This window comes from Xiphophorus maculatus, chromosome 23, assembly GCF_002775205.1.
Source record: "Xiphophorus maculatus strain JP 163 A chromosome 23, X_maculatus-5.0-male, whole genome shotgun sequence".
Classification (NCBI taxonomy): domain Eukaryota; kingdom Metazoa; phylum Chordata; class Actinopteri; order Cyprinodontiformes; family Poeciliidae; genus Xiphophorus; species Xiphophorus maculatus.
Window position 1 is genome coordinate 30,043,466 of NC_036465.1, and position 20,625 is coordinate 30,064,090.

Here is a 20,625-nt window from a genome sequence, read left to right on the forward strand (position 1 = left end):
TGTCATTACGTTCTAGGTAGGCAGGTGTGGACTAGAGCGACATCTTGTGGTTGATTATGCAATAACGTTCTCAAACATTTTAATGTAAGCACAGGTATGTCGTTTAGTGCTCAAACAGCAGGAGTTTGATTAAGTTTCTTTATTGTTCAGGCGATGTTTAGGAGACAAAGGGAATTTGTTCCGTGGGTGTTGGCAGTCTTGATAGTGCAGGGGAAGACAACGAAGATTTCATGTGATGTCACGTGATTTATTTTATTTAAATAAAAAAAATGAAAGAAAGAAAGAATGGAAGGAAGGAAGGAAGAAGAAGACAAAAGCAGGAATCACATTGCATGGAACCAACACAGCCATATGAATTTTCGGCATGACATACATGCTGTGTATCTTTATATTGCATGATTTCGCGGTGTGTTTCCGCCAGGGGATGTAGCTCAGTGGTAGAGCGCATGCTTTGCATGTATGAGGCCCCGGGTTCAATCCCCGGCATCTCCAGCGGGAATTTTTTTAAAATGTTTTTTATACATTTATTTTATTTTAATTTTTCGCACAGTAAATTATTCGACTATTAAAACACTTTATGTCATTAAATTACTATTGATAGTTCTTTTGGAGAACTTTATAACTTTATCCAGTACACTCTAACTCCAAGTGGATAAATAGCAAAATGTAGAAGCCGATTGATGTCTGTTTTTTTAATTGGTCCGATGTTATGTTTTAACAACAATGTCGTTTATAGCGAATGAATACATAACTTATAATGTGTGTCATTAAGTGAACTGAGTTACTGAAATACACTATGGAGAAAGTTACAAAAAATCTCTAAAAAATGTTCTTTCCAAGTTTTTTATTTTTATTTTTATTTTTTTAGCATTTAGCAAACAAAAATATGCTTGGTAATTCTAACTGACCTAAAACAAGAGAAGTTTGGTCAGATTTAACTTCAGACATTGGGAAAAAAATATATGTGTCTATTTATACTGAATATATATTTGAACTTTTAGTTGTATTTTTTACCTGTTTTCAATGTTTCAAGCCCTATTTTTTTGGCAAGGCTTTGCTCTGGACACACAATCAGGAGCTATGAGTTTTGAGTAGAACTAAATGCTTGTCCACATTGAACAGTCATTTGAGATGGTTCTACCTAGAACTCAGGGAAAGAGGTTTCCATCTCTTCCATTTTGCTTTGGTCCAATGAGCAGAAGAGCTGGAGACGTCACTGGGGAGAGTCTGGGTTTTCCAGAACTTTCAGAGGGCAAAGACAACGAATAAATGGATGAATTAAAAGTTCTGACATGCACATTAATAATCACAGTTCAGTCCCACACTGCTCTTATTGTTGGTCTGAAGCCCTGACCCTGGTCCTCCTTGGCCCAGTGCATCACTGGTGTTCACCAGCATTTGATCATCAGCCGCAGGGTTACATCATCACAGATCTGTGTAATTGTTACACTGCTGGACACTGAGACAATATGCCGTCCTCTGACCCACCAACGGCTTTATTAGTAAAATCGTCATGTGGCCCTCAGAAGGGATCCATCTGTGGTCAACTTGGGAGAGGGTCATTCAGAGCAACAGACGCAGCACGGAGTGTAAAAAAAAAAAGGGGGGGGGGGGCAGCATTTTGGTTGCTATGGGCAACAACTAAATGAGTCCTTCACAGTCACAGACACACAACTCCTTTCATATATATAACAAGATCCCCCATCCAGCTTCCATCACCCATTAACCCCAAGTCACCTTTGACCCTTCCCAGCAGCTGCATTCAGGAGGAAGTAGTCTGTTGTCACGGTGACAGAGGAAACGTTTAATAGACTTTTGACTTTCAAAAAGTTGCATTGTGAAAGGACCCAAGCATCCATCCTGATCAGGGGTTTTTTCACTGACATCTGTTTATGGCAGTTTTACACCTGCATATGTGTTACACTGTGTGAGCAGCTAATATTTCAAAATTAACAAGCAAATCTAGTGCAATCCATCACTTTGTTACGGTTAACAATGCATTAAGCATTTCCATATTTCTGTATCACTGGGTAAACGTTTTTCATGTAGCTGCTTTCACAAGTCAAAAACGACAAAGTTCTTTTACAACAAAAACAAGCATGGAAAACGTAGAAGATTAAGACATAAAAAGAAATGATAAAACAGCAAATGCAATTGTTCTGGCTGAAACCTTTGTATGTAAGGAAAATTTAAAAAGCAATAATATTTTTTTACTCATTAAGATCAGATCAGCAAGTGACTTGATTTTTTTTAAGTAAGGTAAGTGTGCCACACATTTCTTGAGAAAATATGAAGTGTGGCAGCTGAAACGTGCAGCTGTACATTTCTTTATATTACTTGACAGGGTGACCAACAATAAGAGTTGATTGAAAATGCAATAAAATCAGAGAAAGTCCAACTAATAGATAACCTGTTTTTCAAAGTGACAATTAAAATAACTGAATAGATTTGTAAGAATGTCAAACTTAAGTAAAAAAAAAAAAAATACTGTTTTAATATTGTGCAATTTCTGGAGTGAAAGTGTATGGCAATTTACATTTGGTAGAATTGATCGATTATTTGATATTGTTGACCTTATTGATCAAATATAATTTCATTCAACTTAGTCATTGTAAGCTGATAGTAATTATACAGAAGTAGGTAAAATGAATACATAAATACCCGGAATTTTACAAAAACAATATAATTAGTATCCATGGATAGGCTACTAGTATTTATTCTACAGACATAAATGTAGCCAGGTCAAACTTTTTTGAGTGGAGAAACATGATTGCAGCATAAGGTCAAAGTATTACACTTAATATCCCAAAGATATACAAAGTCCAAAAAAGTCAAAGAGGATTGAAAAGTTTTTCAAGACTTTGTAAAATGTACGCTGAAGACGAGGATCTGTGTGTGAAGGAAACGTGTCAGATGTGTGTGTGAAGCTGCAGAAAGAGTCGGGTTTCCTGGTAAACCACCATCCAGCTCCACACACAGATGAGATGGAGCGTAATGATCCCAGTGGGACTGGGCGGGAAGTTAATAGGCCAGGGAATCTAACAATGGAAGAAACAGTATTAGCATCGATGTGCCCCAATCTGTAGCAATAAAGAAAATACCAACCAGGAAAACCAGGAACAAACGTTTTTATTACAGAGACACACCCGGTCGAAATGGTTTTCCAGCTTTGCGTCGCATTGTGATGCTTTCATAGAGAGAGGGAGCTGCATGTGAACGGTGAATACAGAAGCAGGTCATGGCGCGTTGCTGTCTAACAGTTGGTTCAGTAGCTTAAACACGAAGAAGCAGCACGAGAGGCCGGAGCAGACAGGAAGGGATGGAGTGACAAATCTGTTCGACTTCATTTTACTTCTGTTTTAATCCTCACGTTAAGAGGATTGGGAGGAAAATGTTGATGGCATCATGAGCGAAGATACATGCAGATGTTGCACACACACTCACTCACAAAGCCTATCTTTTCTGTGTAACACACACTAATCCTCCCTGCTGAATCCACCGTTTGTTCCTGCGTGCGGGGGAGCATTCTGCCTTCTAACTAATTGTTTCAGATTTTTTATTTCTATTTATTTATTTCATTTCCATATTGGTCAAATATGCTCTGATGTTCAGGAAAAGTCAATAGTGCAAAGTGACCAATGAAGGACACGAAGTGAGGCTACATTTGTCACCATGGCTTTGACAGTGGGTGGGTTAGAGGCAGAGGGGGGCAGCCGGGGTGTGTGTGTGTGGGGAGGGGGGGTTAAAGATGAAGCTTTGACAGAAAGAAGAAGCTAGAGAAGAGAAAGGACCCATCTGTTCGTCCCTCAGCAGATAACAAGAGCTGGAGAGGGGGTCAGACGCAGAGAATGAGCAGGAGCAGGAAGGTAAGCAGGAGAAACGATTCTGTAGCTTTCTGCTTTGGTTCAGGCTGGTTGCAGTGACCGGGGGGTGAGGGGAGCAGAGGGGCATCTGGGGGACAGTTTGGAGTCTCTACAAGAACCAAGTTTATGTCTCATGGCAGCATGGTGTGTCTGGAAGACTCGAGCTGTGTGATGTGAGACTGCAGCGGCAGACGGTGACAGAACTGTTGGCGTCTGGGCAGATAAAGACAGAATCACTGCACAGCTGATTTACAGTGGCTGTCAGTCTGTTTGCATCATTTTATATTTCACTTCTTCACTTCCCCACATTTTAACCACACACTGAAAATGATGTCAAGTAATGCTAAGTATTGTAAAGCAGGTGCTACTTGGGCTGCCTTCAGTGGTGTGCAGCAGAATGTTTGGAATCAGTGGTTTACAAGTCAAAAACTAACAAATGAATTGTGACGGGGAGCAGAAAACCTTGAGTCTCTCAGACAGCCAGCATGAACTGACAGGATTCAGGAACGGATGCTGTGGCTGCTTCACCGCGTTCTGTTGATCTGTACAATCAGACTGGACCAGGGATCAACTCCAAGGTCAGGGTAGGACAGGAATCTCTGAGAACCAAGTTGGAGTTTGTAGTTGGAATACTGATGTTTATTTTGGACACTTTTAAAAATTGAAACTTATTTTAATTCCAGCTTTTCATTTAAGTTGACTGTTTAATTCTAACTAATACTGCAGTGTTAGTAAAACCATTTAGACTGGAGCAGACTTAAAATTGTACAAAAATCTGGATGCTAACAAAAATCTGGATGCTAATTCTTTTCGTACATGGTAGAAAACATGACAGGACATTTTCTCCATGGCTACCAATGGTTAGATATCATCTCCAAAATTCAATATTTGATTGCATCTTATCTAACTTATTTATGAAGTATATGAATGTTTATCTTACTTTTTAAAAAGTGTTTGCTGCTAAGCTGCAAATGCTCCTATGGTCTTCAGTTCTTGTGATTGATGGTTGCTGTCCGTCTTCTTTCCTCTTCAAAAGGTTTATGATAACGGGACAAGTTTGGTTTTCGTCCTCGTCTATTTGGGAAGCTGACCATGCAGCTTCCTGTGACTGTTTTTACAGTGAAATTAACTAAATAAAAGCAATATTAGTCTACCAACTGTCTTTTTTGACAAGTTAATGTACACATGGGTAGTTTTACCGTCCATCATGGCGGAGTGGGCTATAGCACCAAACTCTTCTGTCCTTTTCCCCTGAACAAAATAATTACCTAAACCTGACAGACGTTTTACTTCCCTCAATCTGTAAATCAAGTAAGAAGAGAACTTTGAAGTAGTTTGCAACATGTTCTGTATTCCTCAGTAGCCTTTGCTAGATCATGAATGCATGATTTAGCGTGACGGGACCTTCACAGCAGCACAGGTCTGTGTGTTGTGTTTCAATGGGAATGTTAGCTACCTTCTGACCTTCTCTCTGTTCGCCTTTGGATTCATTTTCTCAAAACTGCACTCGTTCATTCATTCATCTTCTTTACCTCCCTCCCATCCTTTTTGAAACTGAGAACCCTCTAACTTAATTAAATGAAGCATCTTCAACCCGACACAGCCACACACACGCCCACACACACGCCCACACACACGCCCACTCAGCAGCACCCTCCCCTCTGTACTCTATGCTAATTCCCTTCCATCTTCTGATTGCATCCCCTTCGTTGTCGACCCCCCACCCCCACTTCTCCGCCCCCAGTGGGGCTACAGTACAAATGTTTCCCGTCAGCTTCTTTCACTCGCAGTATTGACTCAGTTGTGTTGGAGTGACATTGTGAGGTGAAGGTGTTCTAGCTGATATTTCCTGGGAAAAACGGAGACAAAGACGCAATAAAAGTTGGCATGAGATCAGGAGAGAAAGCAGTGATTGTTTTTTCATTTCTTTTAATCCTGCAGAGTGGAGCCAACTGAAAGGTGCTCCCTCTTTATCTGAACGGACAAAGCTGACACACAGACTGGGGCCAGAGGGGGCCAGGAGAGAGTAGATGAGTGGTCTCCTCCTGTTTTTGAACATGTTTCTCTGCTTCCAGGAGAGTCAACTCTGAGGACTTCAGTGAAGAACTTGTTATTTGGTCACTTTCGTATTAAAATATATTATTTAAAGTGGTGTTCTGCTTTCTGGTGCTATAGTCACATGACATTTTATTCAAATCAAATAACCATATCTAACATAAAAGTTACATTTTTGTGAATCCTTACAGAATATTTAGGCCAGGACCTACCTTGGCTTGGTTGATATATGATAGAGCTCTGCCTGTTTGCTTTCCATTTCTGCTGATTCAACCATTTGCAGATTTTTCTGCAGAACGCAACACTAAATTATTCATAAAAAATTGTCCAGTTCCAGATTTTTGTGTAGCTGACCCCCAAAATACTGACATGCTATTGGTGGAATTTCATTGTCCTTTTGTACTGATGGGCTGTACACCCAAGCAGTAACCTTTGTGTGCTGCTGAATCAGGGATGGGCACCCTCTAAATTATTGAATAAATATACAGTTAAACTCAACAACAAATATACTGAGTCTTTTTAATCTGTTATTTAGATTCAAAGTGTTATTCTATCCATTCTACTTTCCTGATCATTCATGGAACTTCTTTGGGAATGTGGACTGTAGCTGCTAACATTAGCGTTGGGGTTGTTTGTGCCGCGGCTGCATATTTAGCATTGAGATGCTATTTTAGGCTTGAAGAGCTGACAGGCTAACTCCATCTAACACAATTTGAACACCATTGTCCAAACAGATCGTTTTTTGAAGCAACAATTAACTCCCAGTGGCTCATAAGAAGGAGCTGTGACGTCCATCACTGTAGTTAGCGGATAACGCTTGTGAGTCAGATTTATGGGCAAATCAGAAACAACACAACAGTTCAGAGGGGGCCAATCAGATGTCAGGGAGGGCCAGTGAATTTTTTCACTGTGGCCCAGTCAGAACTAATTTTGTTTTGTTCTAGACTGAAACAACTTTGAACTCTCTCAGTTACATCATGGAGGGAATTACATCTATATTAACAATTTTTTAGTTTTCGGATGTCAAAAGCTGACGTTTGATGATTTGTTGATCTTAAGAAGTGAATATACTCCTAAGGAAAGCCATCTCTTTGTCCTTTCTTTATTTGGCATATTGACTAATTTGACACTCTTCTTTCTCAGCTTTCTTTTTCTCAAATTACCAGGCGATGTATATATCTCCCTCTAGTGGACAAAATATCAAACCCTGTCTGAGGTTTTACTGCGTATGAAGCCCCGAAGTATCTATCCATCCATCCATCCATCCATCCATCCATCCATCCATCCATCCATCCATCCATCCATCCATCCATACATACATACATACATACATACATACATACATACATACATACATACATACATACATATATACATACTGTACATACATACATGTAGTAATTTTGTAAATTGGTTTCCCTTCAAAAAACACAACATAAGCTATTTGTGCAGTAGCTTGATCCACAAACACGGCTTAAAATGCCACTGAAACTTTAGATGATATCTGGGGTGCTGTGGTGGCGCCGGGGTTAAGTACAACTCTCATAAGGAGGCCTTAGTCCTTGATGCAGCCGTCACAGGTTTGATTCCCGGAATGGTGACCTTTTCCACATGTCTTCCCTTTCCCTCTTCACCTCTCCTGTTTCAGCACTTTCAAATAAAGGCCACTAGTGCCAAAAAACATGATTTTTGGGGTTAGGGTTAGACCAAAGTGGTCAAGTTCAATTCCCCATATGGAAAATAGAAAATCATAACAATCCCTTTGGTAATATGCAGCATGTTACAAGCTTCTAAAATCAGCCTAAACTGCTGGAGCAGCTTCAGCATAATGCCAACAGCAGCTGACGACTTAATCAGGAGTTGTCATGCACCCAGAGGAAGAAGAGCTCTTTGGTAGATGAGATCTCAGCATCGCCGTGGCAGCAGTATTGGCAGATTGAAGCCAGACAATACGGATCACTGTGTGGATTAAAAAAGCAAGTTGACAAACAAACCAAACACTGTGCTGATGCTGCCAGCTTTAGCAGGCGCATGAACCTTGTAGCTTCTGATCTGAACTGTAAGTGAAAACCTGTCTGACAGTTTGCTGGTACACCAGAGGGTTTAATACAACCATCCAAATGTTCAAGACCCTTCATAAACAAAATGTCCTGGTCCAAATTCAGACTGTGCTCAGATATGAGGTCATCTTAAAGTTTTAGACATTGCAAATGACTCAAATGTGTTTTTTCTTCCAAAGCCTCCCTGAAGATTAAAAGATTCTAAGCTTGCAAACAGACTTATGGAAAGTAATTTTGATTAAAAAAAGAGGCTTTGTCCTCATTTGACCCATAGATGACTTGTAATATGTGTACATGTATTTTCCCTGTTGTACAATGAAAGGGTTCATGTCTAATATAACTAGATTAGCAAATCTGACCGAAAATAGCAATTTGTATTTTGGGGCCATTTTAGAACTTTGCTGATAACTTACTATACAATAATAAGAAAATGTTTTATTGTGCCACTCATGGTGGAAGCATGTTGGAGCAGCTAGGTGTTCAACCCTATGATATAGGACTGAGGCGATTAGTCAGATTAACCTTGATTTATCCTGATTAATTGATTTTTTAAAAGAGCATCAACTAATCCAGTAATCCATTAATCATGAACTGGCCTTTCTTTGAGTAGCCTCAAAAAAGACTATTTGCTACAAGTAACTAAGCAAAAACGGTGCAAAAATATATATACATTTAGATTTAAGATAAAAACTTTCTTTGTCTGTAAATCTGTTCTACCCAGAACTCCTCAAGTTGTAGTTTTAACTTCACCTGGTTCAAATTCTATAAAAAAAACAAAATCTCTTATTAAGCACATTTTGCTATACAATTAATTCTTGGTTAGTGCAAAAATTAATCAGTTAATCCTCCCTAAAATTGATAGACTAATGGATTAATTAAATAATGGTTAGTTGCTAATATCTTATGTTATTTCACTTTATTTTGAGCCAAATAGCTGAATGATGAACATTCGGACATTAACGCTACAGTTGCTTTGTGTTCCACCAGGGATGGAGATCTGGCTGACAGTCCATGTGCTTCTTCCTGTCCTCTGAGAGTGAGCGCTGAGTCTTCCTGTACAAAAAACATGCAACCAAGATGAAAATGTGGATTTTCATCCTGTGCCTGAGTAATGAATGGATGCAGACAGCTTCTGCTGCCAGTGTGACCCCAACTCCCTCGTCTCAACCCGCTACACCCACCGAAGATGAGAGCACCCAGCTGGTGGTAAAATAACAGAGATAGTTTTTATTAAACAATATTTGATCTGTGAATTTAGGTCACATTATTTTGATACAGCGGCGCATTTATGAAATATATCTGAAGACAAATAGTTTCACCAATACAGACAGGAAGTATGTCTTATTTGGTAGATGTACAGCATTCAAAGGTAATCTACTTGTTTTTGCAGGCTGCTATGGTAGTCTAGTTCACAAAGATAGACTTACACTGAGAAAAATGAACTCATTAAAGTGAGAAATAATCTGAGAATCACTGTCCACAAACAGATTTCTGACTTTAAATTGAAGTTTCAGTGATCCAAAGAGACATTGTCCTACCAAGTCTGGGGTGGCTCATTAACCAAAAGCGAAGACAAGGATTTTACATGAGAGGCCTAATTAAATAATTGAGGCAGAAACGACTGTTCTCTTCTGCAGGATTGGCTGATCAAGTATGGCTACCTGCCCCCGTCGGACTCCTCCACCGGGCAGCTGCAGGCCTGGACAGCTGTCACTGACGCTGTCAAAGCCATGCAAATATTTGCCGGCCTCAAAGACTCTGGAGTTTTAGGTGAGGACGATGCCCAATGTTGGACTGACGGTTGATCTGCTCCTCTGACCCGAGGTTTAAATGTGAATGTGTCTTTCTGTACTTGGACTGTCTAGATGAGGAGACACTGGCCCTGATGAAGAGCCCACGCTGCTCCCTTCCTGACCAAGACGGATCATCCAAGTTACTGGTTCTCCAGCAGGGAAAGGAGATACGGAGGAGGAGGAGATCTGTCTCCATGTGGACCCGCAGGAACATAAACTGGAGGTTGGATGGAAGTCTATTATAACTCTTCTTACTCTGCCTAATTGCGCATTGGTGTGTATCATTCATGTCGCCAAAAAAATGGTAAATATCACTTTTTTAGACCAACGGAAGGCATGCTAGGTCTGGCTTAAAAGAGAGTGTAAGATTGCATTTCATGTTGGAGTCAAAAGGGTCTGATCAGATTAGAAATTGGGGGCTCGTCCAGGATACCAGAACTTGCAGTGTAGCCTAAATTTGAGAGCAGCAATAGAGTTGTGTCCTGTAGCTGTAGTGAATTCCCAGCAGCTTGTGTGTCTCTACTTAACCTTTGCACTTGACGTCACTCTCTTCAGAAAGCATCCCATTTCATCATGAAGGACGTCAAAACAAGCCATGCCTGCGTTAACTCCTGTCATGATTGTCCAAAAACGGACAGTTGACTAATATTGCTTTTATTTAGAAATGGTCGCAGGGTGCTCAACAGAGGCACAAACAGATGAGGATGCAAACCAAGCTTGTCATTTTATCATAAACCTTCTGATGAGGAAAGAAGACTGTGATGGATAACAGCTGCCAATCATAAGAACTGGCAGCCCTCGGGGTATTTGCAGATTTTCAGTAAACACTTTTCATAAAGTCAGAAGATTAATCTTCATATACTAAATGAGTCATCAAGATTAGTGAGATGCAATCAAATATTGCATTATGGAGAAGGTACACATCTAATCAATAGTAAGAAAATGCCCCACTATCATGCTGCCTAGCATGTACAAAAAAACTGGTTAGCATCTAGACCTTTGTACACTTTTAAATCTCCTCCGGTGTAAGGGGAAATGTTGTCTGTGACATATTGGAATAAATCATGTTCAGAAAAGTCAGGAATTCGATCAAATGAACACACAATTCAGTGGAGAGAAGATATGGGTTGGTTTGTAAGTTAGCTACGTACTTTGTAACTATCCCAAATAGGTGTGGTACTTCTACAGACTTGAACAATTAGAAGCCACGGCTAAACTGGCCATAACAACTTAGGAAAACAATTGCATTCTGTTCCCTGTCCATCATGGTGCTTCAAAGTGGTTAGGTGAAGTAGTTGCAAAGTGTCAATAGCTCGTGACAACCAATGTTGCTTCATTAAAGAAACATGACAACGTCTGTCACACTGTATGTTGCAGTTATGTGTGGTAGTGTTTATTTCATATTACCTTTGGTCTTTTCGAGAGGTCTGGACACATTTAGTCTTTTAGTGGACTCATGTTTGGATTTAGTTGTCTAGCTAGTAAAAGAGTGAAAAGTCCTGAACCCAGATGGAATAACACTATCCTGTAAACTAAAGCCTCTTCCTGGTCACTTTTAGTTACTTTACTAATAAAAACTACTTTTGTTTTTTGAAAAAATAGTGGCTGAGGATAAAAAAATTAATGTCGATGTCATTTGACCTCAAAATAATACAGAACTGACATTTGTGTTGTGTTGTGGTGGTGTGCTTTGAAGTACCGTTATTATTAATAAATCACAGTTGAGGCTGATACATTGTCCTTTCTGTTTATTTTGGTAGATGTTTGAATGGTTGATAACATTGCTGAGTCTATTACTGAACACAGATCCTGTGGCCTATGTTGTATGTAAAGAAAACATGTGCATTGTGAAGCTCTATAAAAGGGCAATTATTATTTTTCTTTCACTTTGCCCTTTTCTCCTACTCACATGAGTATTTTCACCTTCTTAGGTTGCACTCCTACCCTTCCTCTTCACACCTGTCCAGGGAGATGATTCGTTCTCTGGTCTTCTACGCTCTAAGAGTCTGGGCAGAGCCAACGCCCCTGGAGTTCCATGAGGTTGGTACATTTGTTTAATGGTGCCTGTCTAAAATAAAATAAAATAGTAAATTCACCTCTTGGATTTTATGAAACAAATAGGGACGAAGCTCTAATTGGATAATTAAAGCCTGGATTAGTAGGTTTCACTGAAAGAATGTTGTACAGATTATTGAGGCAGCAGGCCGAAATATTTCTATCGACTAAAATGCCAGTGAAGTGCTAAAGTTTGTGGCTGCCATGGATACTTTTGTTGGGTGCTGTACTCTGCTTATTTGTCTTGCATCCAGGTGGGCAGCCCAGAGGCAGCTGACCTGCAGGTAGACTTTCTCCAAGGTTACCATGGTGATGGCTATCCCTTCGATGGAGCGGGTGGAGCAGTGGGTCATGCTTTCTTCCCTTCAGATCCTGCCAGGGCAGGAGGAGTTCATCTGGATGCAGAGGAGCAGTGGGCTTTCAGACAGCCAGGTCAGGCTGCACTTATTTATTAATAAGAAAAACATAAATAATACCTTCATTTTAGAGTGTTTATGCTCTCCCCCAAGAGAATGGTGCCCTGGGCAGATGGCATTTTACACATATTAATCCGCCATTGCACACCTGTTGGCAAAAAGACTCCAACAGTCTGGCTTTAAATAGACATCTGCATGATTGTTTGAAGGCCAGAGAAATACTGTTTTACTATTACGTGCAAGTTAATTAGCTATATTTAAATATTTTTACCAGGGCTGGAACTTTAACACGTTCATTTCGATTTGAAGTTAGAAGCTTATAGTGTTAAAAATTTTAACGCATTTAATTGCTTTTTTTTTTTTACATACACACTGTATCATTTTTGGTACGCCATAAATTTGACGATCAAAACCATGTTGTTTGAAAACAACACAAGCCAAGTGCACTCGCTACACTTGGATCATATGATTAGTTTTAGCTTCAAAAATTGATCTGATTGGACGCTTGTGTTCAACTTGTGCTAAAAGGAGTTAGCAGGCCAGTAAAGATACTCAAGCCTAAGATAGCATCTCAATGCTAACCACAGATGTCCCCAATGCTAACGTTCCCAACACAATGGCTTGTTCGGTCCAGTGTAGATAAAAAAAGAGAAGTAATTGATAATTTTTGAAATTTTCTAGAACGAACAAGGAAAGAATTAATGTCAACATTTCTGAGCTTTTTTCTTCTAGCTATTTTTTCTGAGAATAATCTCAAGCTTGTTTTATGTAAGTGTACTCCTTTTTTTCTATCTACAGTGGCCCCAATACGCCGTTGGACCATCTACGGTCCACGCTTCCAAAGACAGATTTGTTCATGAAGTTCCATGAATGATCATGGAACTTCTTTAATTTTGTTCGTATGACTAGAGTCAAATAGAGTCAAAGTGGTATTAGAATACCACTTTGCACCAATTTGATGGTTGAACAAACACCATATTAAAATCAATAAATGTCTTGATTGTTGAGTTTATATGTATATTAATTCAATAATTTTTACAGCAAAAAGGGTTCTTGTGAATTGAGAATGTTGCTTGTTTTAACGTATCATTTTCAATTAAACAGCAAGTAATTAATTACAGACCCTGGAATTAATTAATTTCTACATTATTGGTTGTGAAATTTTAATTCTTTATGTGTGAATCAGAAACTGGAAATGTTTTGGAGGCACAGTTTAGTGGATGTTAGTGGTAAAAACAATCTCTCCACTCACTTCATGTGCAAAACCATATTTCTTTCTGTTGTCTGCCTTAGATGACCCCGAAGGTTCTTGGTTTGTAGTTGGTTCATTTCTGTCCAACAGCACCATCTTGTGGTCAGAAACGAGCTTTAAGAGACAAATCTACTTTGTAATAAGTCTGGTTTATCTGTGTGTATTCCCCTCCAGCTTATGAGGGCACGGACCTGTTTACGGTGTTGGTCCATGAGTTTGGCCACGCTCTCGGACTGGCCCACTCTTCGTCCCGCCACTCGGTGATGAGGCCATACTACCAGGGTCCTGTTGGAGACCCTTTGCACTACCGCCTGGGAGAGCAAGATCTGGAGCACATCACTCAGATCTATGGTAGGAACATCACTGCATCACTACCATGACATGACAACCTTTAATGTGATTGTAAGGAAGCACAAGATAGATGAACCAAAACATAACTTTACAACCTCTAGACCAGGGGTGCCCAAAGTGGGTCCTGGAGGGCCGGCATCCTGCGTGTTTTAGTTCTCTTCCTGGTTTAACACACCTGGATCAAATGATGGCTTATTAGAGGCCTAAGAAGAACATTGACCTGCTGAAAAGGTTGTTACTACAGGGAGAGAACTAAAGCATGCAGGATGCTGGCCCTCGAGGACCGACTTTGGACACCCCTGCTCTAGATGATATAAATATTATTATACTTGAATTATATCTGAGCATCTTCCTGCACTGGAATGAAAACAGGTAAGGGTTTAGACTACAATAAGGGTGCTTTCACTCTGAGTTCAATTGTCAACTTTGGGACGAAAATTATGTTTGTTCCATTTTCTGGTGGTGCGGTTTGCTTTCACACTGCACTGAGTCAAACAAACCAAACCCTTTGAAGAACCTGTTTACCCCACCTGAGTGGTGACAGGAACCACTCAGAGAAGCAACACAAAAACCTCTGAAGGTTTTTGTTTGAAGACACTGAGAGCAACTTCCTTCTTTGCAAAATGTATATGAAAATAGAGTAGTGTCTGCTTTTTAGTGGCTATAGGATTTCTCTTTTGTCGTTGGTAAAACACCATGAGCCAATTCTAGTGCTAGACTTGCTTGTTTGTATTTTGGTTGTATTTACCCAGAATTCCCTGTGCTAGTTTGATTCCTGCTCTTAGAACAGTGTCCGGTTTGCTTAGTGTTCACATATGCATTTGAACCGCTGCACCAGATCACTTCAACTGAACCCAGATCTTGGTTTTTAGGTGGACCAGAATTCATGGTTTTGATCCTCATCAGAGTTCGATTATACATTCACACCTCCACAAATGTACCGAACTTTCTACGCAAATGAACTAAAGTTAAACTAAAAGGGGCTGATGTGAATGCATCCTAAGAGGTCAATAGAGTACGTTAGCGGGTCTGACAGCTGCTGTTACTGACTGCTGTTTGCTGTCAGCTTTAACCTCCACATTACCCTGCCATCCCATGTCAAAGCCTTGTATTGTAAAGCATGAGAGGATCAGAGGAAGGGAAATGTCTGGTGAAATGTGGAACTGATTGCAAAATTTCTTTTCCCAGAATACCCTGTAAGCTCTGCAGACACAGCTGCCTGTCTGCATGTTTTCTAGCTCAACATTCCCTTCTCTTCATTGCGGTTGCTTTTACAGTGTTTGCAGGAGGTGTTGGCTGAGTTTTTACTGTGGTTTTAAGGGTTTTATGTGAATAATCCCATCCCTGTTCTGTGAGGTTTAACAAGTTCAACGTATTTTAATTTCTGCTGCAGGTAAAAGGAACCAGCTTCTGCTGACAGATGCTCCTCGTCTTACAACGGAGCCTAAGCTGCACCACAGAGCCCATCACCATCATCACAGACATGGGTACGACCTGTACAAAGACAAACTGGGAGACTGTCACAACGTGGAATCATGGAGTTGGGATCAGCCATTCATTCAAAATGCTTGCAGCGTTTACAGCTAAAACTCTATATAAGTTAATTTTTCATAGTCTTTCTTGAAGGTTAGTGATAGCACTGAGCTCAGAGGAAGTTGTACATTCAAGGCTTAAGTGAGTGTAAACGCAGCCAAGGAAACCCAGGGTGAGTTCATTAAAGTAGCTGTGTGTAACGCAGTATAGTAGAGCTGAAATGGAACTGAACGACACTTTGACAGTAACAGAAGTACTTTGCAGTGACCAAAGCACAGCACAGAGTCATGAAGTGTGTGAGTGATGGAAATGGACACAAAAGAAAGTTTACTTAATTTATGGCACCAAATGAATCACCATGAGTGCTTTGACTCTGTTTTTGTCCCTTCAGCCCTCCCATAGATCGCTGTAACACCAGCTTTGACGCTGTGGCAAAGATAAGAGGAGAGACTTTCTTCTTCAAAGGTTTGAAAGCTGCTGTGGCTCCATCAGAAATGTTGGAAACAATAAATAAATTCAACATGTCATTATCTCCTTAAATATATACAGCTCTTGAAGAAATGAAGATCCACTGCACTGAACGCCATTGAAAACCTCATGGTTATTCAACCAAATATGAATTTCTGAACTCTTCCTCAGTTAAAACATTAGTATTGTTGTTTCTAAAGGAACATGAACTTTTTTCTTTGCATTATTTGAGTTCTTTTTCATCATTTTGACCATTTCTCATTTTCTGCAAATAAATAAAAACGTTTTGATTGGAATTTCAGAGACATGTTGTCAGCAGTTCATAGAATTAAACAACAATGTTCATTTTACTCAAACATAAACCTGTAAAAAGTTAAAACAGAGAAGCTGATCATTTTAAAGTGGTCTCTTCATTTTTTCCAGAGCTGTACATTGAGCTTGTAGCTTATAGCAACAGTAGTTAACTGCATGTGCTTCTGAAAACATTTATAGCACAAAAAGACAGAAAGACTAAAAACAACAAACAACAGTAAATAAACCCTATATATCTTTTATATAAATCTCTGTCTTTATAAACATCATCCTTCAGTGTGCTGAAGCTAATATTTCCTATTTAAGCTGCTGAGCTGCTAATGTTGCATCCAATGAAGACCTTCTGGAGGGACAACTAGAAACTCTTTCTCCAGTTTTGTACCTTCCATAATAATAACATTTGTGTGACATCATGTGTCCTTTGGTGTCGCTGCAGGCCTGACGGTGTGGCGGGTGAACGGTGGGGGTTTGGTGTCAGGGCGTGGCGCTGCGGTCAGGAGGCTGTGGAGGGGTCTGCCCCCTGACCTGCTGCGCCTGGACGGCGTGTTGGAGAGGCATTCAGATCACGCCATCATCTTCATCAGTGGTACACCCCACTGTTTTAACATGTTTACCTGTGCAGTGTTCTGTCCCGATCCTGTTCCTGATATCTGGACTGATCTGCTGAAATATATAATATGAATTATAGCTATATGTAGAAACATCAGTTGGTTCTTTATCACTTTTAGCCAAAGTTATTTAGAGCCATTGTGGGAGGTTCAAAGAGCCACTGGTCTGTGGTTGTCATGTGATAAAATGTTAGAAGGTTCAGTGGGTGTGAACTCTTTTACAGTACACACATACTGCTTCTGCTGCCTTACCTGGCTACTGTGTGTGCTGCTGCAGGCTCCAAGTTCTGGCTGTTCAGGGATCTGGCCCTTCAGGACGGCTACCCTCGGCCCCTGACTGCTCTCCGGATGGGGGTGAGCCTGACCCGAGGAGAACCTGATGATGATGAGGATGATGAGGATGAGTCAGCGCCGGGATCTGGACAGTGGGCCCTGGTGTGGGATCCAGAGGAAGGACCTGTGTGGGGAAAAGTGGGAGATTTAGAGAAAGAGAAGCAGGAAGACAAGTGGAGTCAGCTGCTTAGGGACGGTGTCAGCGGCATCACCACCGACAACGACGGTGAGGAAGTGAATGGTCTTGGAACGTGTTGGAACCTCTGCTCTCATTTTAAATATGAATAGAAATCAATTGTAGCGGAATTCAGTTGGTTAAAGGGGCAGTATTATGTGTTTTCCAGCCAGGCACGTGGTTTCATTTTATAGCACAATCAAGTAACTATGTTAACTTCAATTGTTAATAAAAAAAAAAGCTTTATAATCAATTATGACTTAAAAGAAGTTTGACTTCATAATTTAACACTTTCAAATTGGTCCTCTGTGTCTTTAAAGCTCCTGCTCTTTCTGAAACTTCAGAAACCTTCAGAAAGTCATCACATCATGGCTCTTCTATTAACCCTTTAGCAACCTTTTTTTTTTTTTTTTTTTTTTACCAGCGTTTCACTGAGAACTAGCTCCTATAATGAACTCCTACCAGGTGTTTGCTGATTGCTGCTGGCTAGTCTGAAGGAGCTGAGTGAGGGAGTTGTGGGGGAGCAGAGAGGCGGAAGCTTAGAAACTGCAGCTCTTAGGAGGAGCTGTGTCTGGTATGCTTTAGATGAGGAAATAACATTATGACATGATGTAAAGCTAAGAAAATGTGATTTTACATAATACTGCCCCTTTAAGAACAGAAATGTAAAAGGTTAGCTGAGTTTTTCGTCTAGAAACTGCTGATGGTATCAGTGTAACAGTGTCCCTGTTGTAACTTTCTTCTCCCACTTTCAGGTTCTGTTTATCTGTTCAGAGGAGATTCCTACTGGAAGTTCATGTTTCCAGGCTCTGCACCGCAGGACGGATACCCACGATCCTCCGCTGCAGACTGGTTGGACTGCGTCGACTCCTCGTCCCCGCCCGCAGTGGATGACTTCTCCCTGTCTCTGTCTCCTCCTGCGGGAAGACAAGAGCTGCGGGAAACACGGAGGGAGGACGGGCAAGATGGGGACGTGGGAGGGAGCAGGAGGGACAGACATCGGCATCAACCCAAATACAGACAGGACAGCGGGTCACACATCTGGACACAGTGCACATGCCAAAGTAAAGCACCAGGTGGCAGCAAAGCATCTGGGTCTTTGGTTTGTCTGCTGGTGACATGGCGTCTGACCAGGCTTTAGAAAATCTCTTGTTTTATCAGGAAAGTGTTTGTGTGACTGTAACAGAATAAATCCACACTGCAGCCGTAAAGATGTGGTTTTAGTTCAGGTTAAGAGAACTTGAGCATGTCCGTTGGAATGTTTCATGATTGTCTATAATTTGCCTCTAGTAGAGAGATCTTGGCCCAAAGTACATCACACATTTCATGCTTTTGTTCATGCAGGATGGAAACGGTTCTTCCTGACACTCGCCCAACTGCTCAGTTGAATTTTTCTTTTTTCATTTTTATGTACAGTTAAAACCCAATATTTACATACAGAGATTAAAATGACACCAACGTATTTTTCTTTCTTGTTGTCTGAAGTTAAATCAGATCAAACTTTCCTTGTTTTTGCTTAATTAGAATTATGAAAATAATTTCTATTTGCTGAATGACAGAAAATTTAACAAGAAATCTTTTTTAGATTTTTATTTTTATTTTTGTAACTTTCCTTGAATTCAAAAGTTTTCATACATTTGGTCAGTATCAGGGATATCTGTCTTTAAAAACGTAAGACTTGGGTCAAACTTTCTGGGCTTCCTTCCATAAACATCTGATAGGTTAATTGACACATTTGTGTTAAACCTGTGGATGTATTTTAAGGCCACACCTGAAACAGGCTGCTTTCTTGTTTGACACGATGGGAAAGTAAAACACAAAAATCAGCCAAGATATCAGGAGGAAAATTGTGGAGCTGCACATGCCTGGTTCATTTGTGGGAACAATTTACCAATGCCTGATGATTCAGTGATATTGGGGGCGAATTCCTGGTTCGCTGTCTCCACTCTAATTCATCCCAAAGCTGTTCTGTCAGACTGCCGTCAGATGAGTCGTTCTGTCCTCAGTCATCCCTGTCTTTACTTTGTTTTGTGTCCTGGTACACAATCACTGAAGGAACCATCCACATACTGTTCCCACAAAGTTTGAAGCTGTAATTTTCCAAAATGTCCCGTATACTGCAGCATTAAGAGTTCCTCTCACTGAAACTAAAGGGCCTAGCTGAGAACAACTCCTGAGAACTGCCCTTAATTCCTCGTGCACCAAACGATACACTTGACAAACACAGACATGTTGGTCTGATGAAGGTGTTTATTATTAAGGTAGAAAAAAGTCAAACCTACATGGACCTGTAGGTTTGAATTTTGAATTGTTTTGTGTGTGAAAACAACTCAAAACTCAAGGGAAAAAAGTGAACATTTCTGTAAAATTATGGGAAATATTCTTAATCAGCAGAACATTCCACCGGACAGCAGAGGGTGCTGTTTGGTTTACGTATAACTAGGTGCTGCAATAAGCTATTTTGGGCTCTGATTAAGCTTCTACTATTGAGTGTTGGGATCAAATCTGAATTGTAATTTCTTTCTGTATTTGTCAATACATATAACTGCAGTTATGAATGATGAGATGACATGATTTCATGTAATAACTCAGCAGTGTTGTGTGTAACGTGACTTTATTTGGAGTGATGAAAGTGTATTGTGTCCAGTGCAAATGTCTAGCCATGAGTTTTTGGTATGTGATAAAGTTATTACATAGCAGACGCCCACATTTTATCATATGGTCATATATTAGAACATCAGTCAGTATTAAAACAATTACCGACTGTAGGGGGAAGACTCCTGTCAGTTGTCAATGTACCTCTGAGCAAGGCACATAACCCCAATTTGCCTTCCCATCTGCGTACCAGTGTTTGAATATGTGCGTGTGTGGGTGTGTGTGTGCGTAGGGGTGGGTGTGTGTGTGTGTGGGCGTGGTTGGGTGAATGTGACTGTAGTGCAAAGCACTTTGAGTGGTGATGTGAGTAGAACAGCGCTATAAAATTTACATCCATTTACCTGATAAACCCTAATCCAAGAACATAAAGACATTAAAAACTGGATAGAAGTTGAGTCACAACATCTAGTTCCATCTCATTGTATCAGAACCAATCAGGACCTGTAGTTTTACCTCTTAAGAAGCCAAATAGAGAGGTGGGGTACAAGCTGTTGTGTGATTGGTCAGAATTATGCGGGCTGCTACTCAGCTTCCACAAGCCGGTTTTTCAGCCACAGAGCAGGATGGATAACTTTGAGGAGCCGAGACCTTGAGGAAGTACTTAGTGAAACATTAAACTCCCCCTGCTCTGTTCTGGTCCGATGTAGCAGGAGAATGTCTCACCGATGTCTTTAGTTCTTATCTGCTACTAACATG

At 40.4% G+C, this 20,625-nt stretch overlaps 1 protein-coding gene and 1 non-coding gene across 2 annotated transcripts; both read left to right on the forward strand.

The window, feature by feature from the left end:
* Positions 1 to 420: 420 nt before the first annotated feature.
* On the forward strand, positions 421 to 492 carry trnaa-ugc. Its single transcript has one exon. It is a non-coding gene; the product is annotated as a tRNA-Ala (tRNA).
* Positions 493 to 3,787: 3,295 nt separating this feature from the next.
* On the forward strand, positions 3,788 to 18,773 carry LOC102218407 (matrix metalloproteinase-17-like). Its single transcript, XM_023328890.1, has 12 exons — positions 3,788 to 3,866; positions 8,966 to 9,184; positions 9,616 to 9,748; positions 9,844 to 9,994; positions 11,703 to 11,811; positions 12,081 to 12,258; positions 13,669 to 13,845; positions 15,239 to 15,332; positions 15,770 to 15,843; positions 16,595 to 16,744; positions 17,044 to 17,325; positions 18,030 to 18,773. The coding sequence occupies exons 2-12, from the start codon at positions 9,056 to 9,058 to the stop codon at positions 18,413 to 18,415; spliced, it is 1,863 nt and encodes a 620-aa protein (XP_023184658.1). The 5' UTR covers positions 3,788 to 3,866; positions 8,966 to 9,055; the 3' UTR covers positions 18,416 to 18,773.
* Positions 18,774 to 20,625: the final 1,852 nt, after the last annotated feature.

Excerpts from the sequence above, each read along its gene's own strand:
- LOC102218407 (XM_023328890.1), top strand. The coding sequence starts at position 9,056 with ATGAAAATGTGGATTTTCATCCTGTGCCTGAGTAATGAATGGATGCAG. Across the intron at positions 11,812-12,080 it reads CGCCCCTGGAGTTCCATGAG|GTGGGCAGCCCAGAGGCAGC; the intron begins GTTGGTACATTT and ends TCTTGCATCCAG. Across the intron at positions 13,846-15,238 it reads GCACATCACTCAGATCTATG|GTAAAAGGAACCAGCTTCTG; the intron begins GTAGGAACATCA and ends TTTCTGCTGCAG.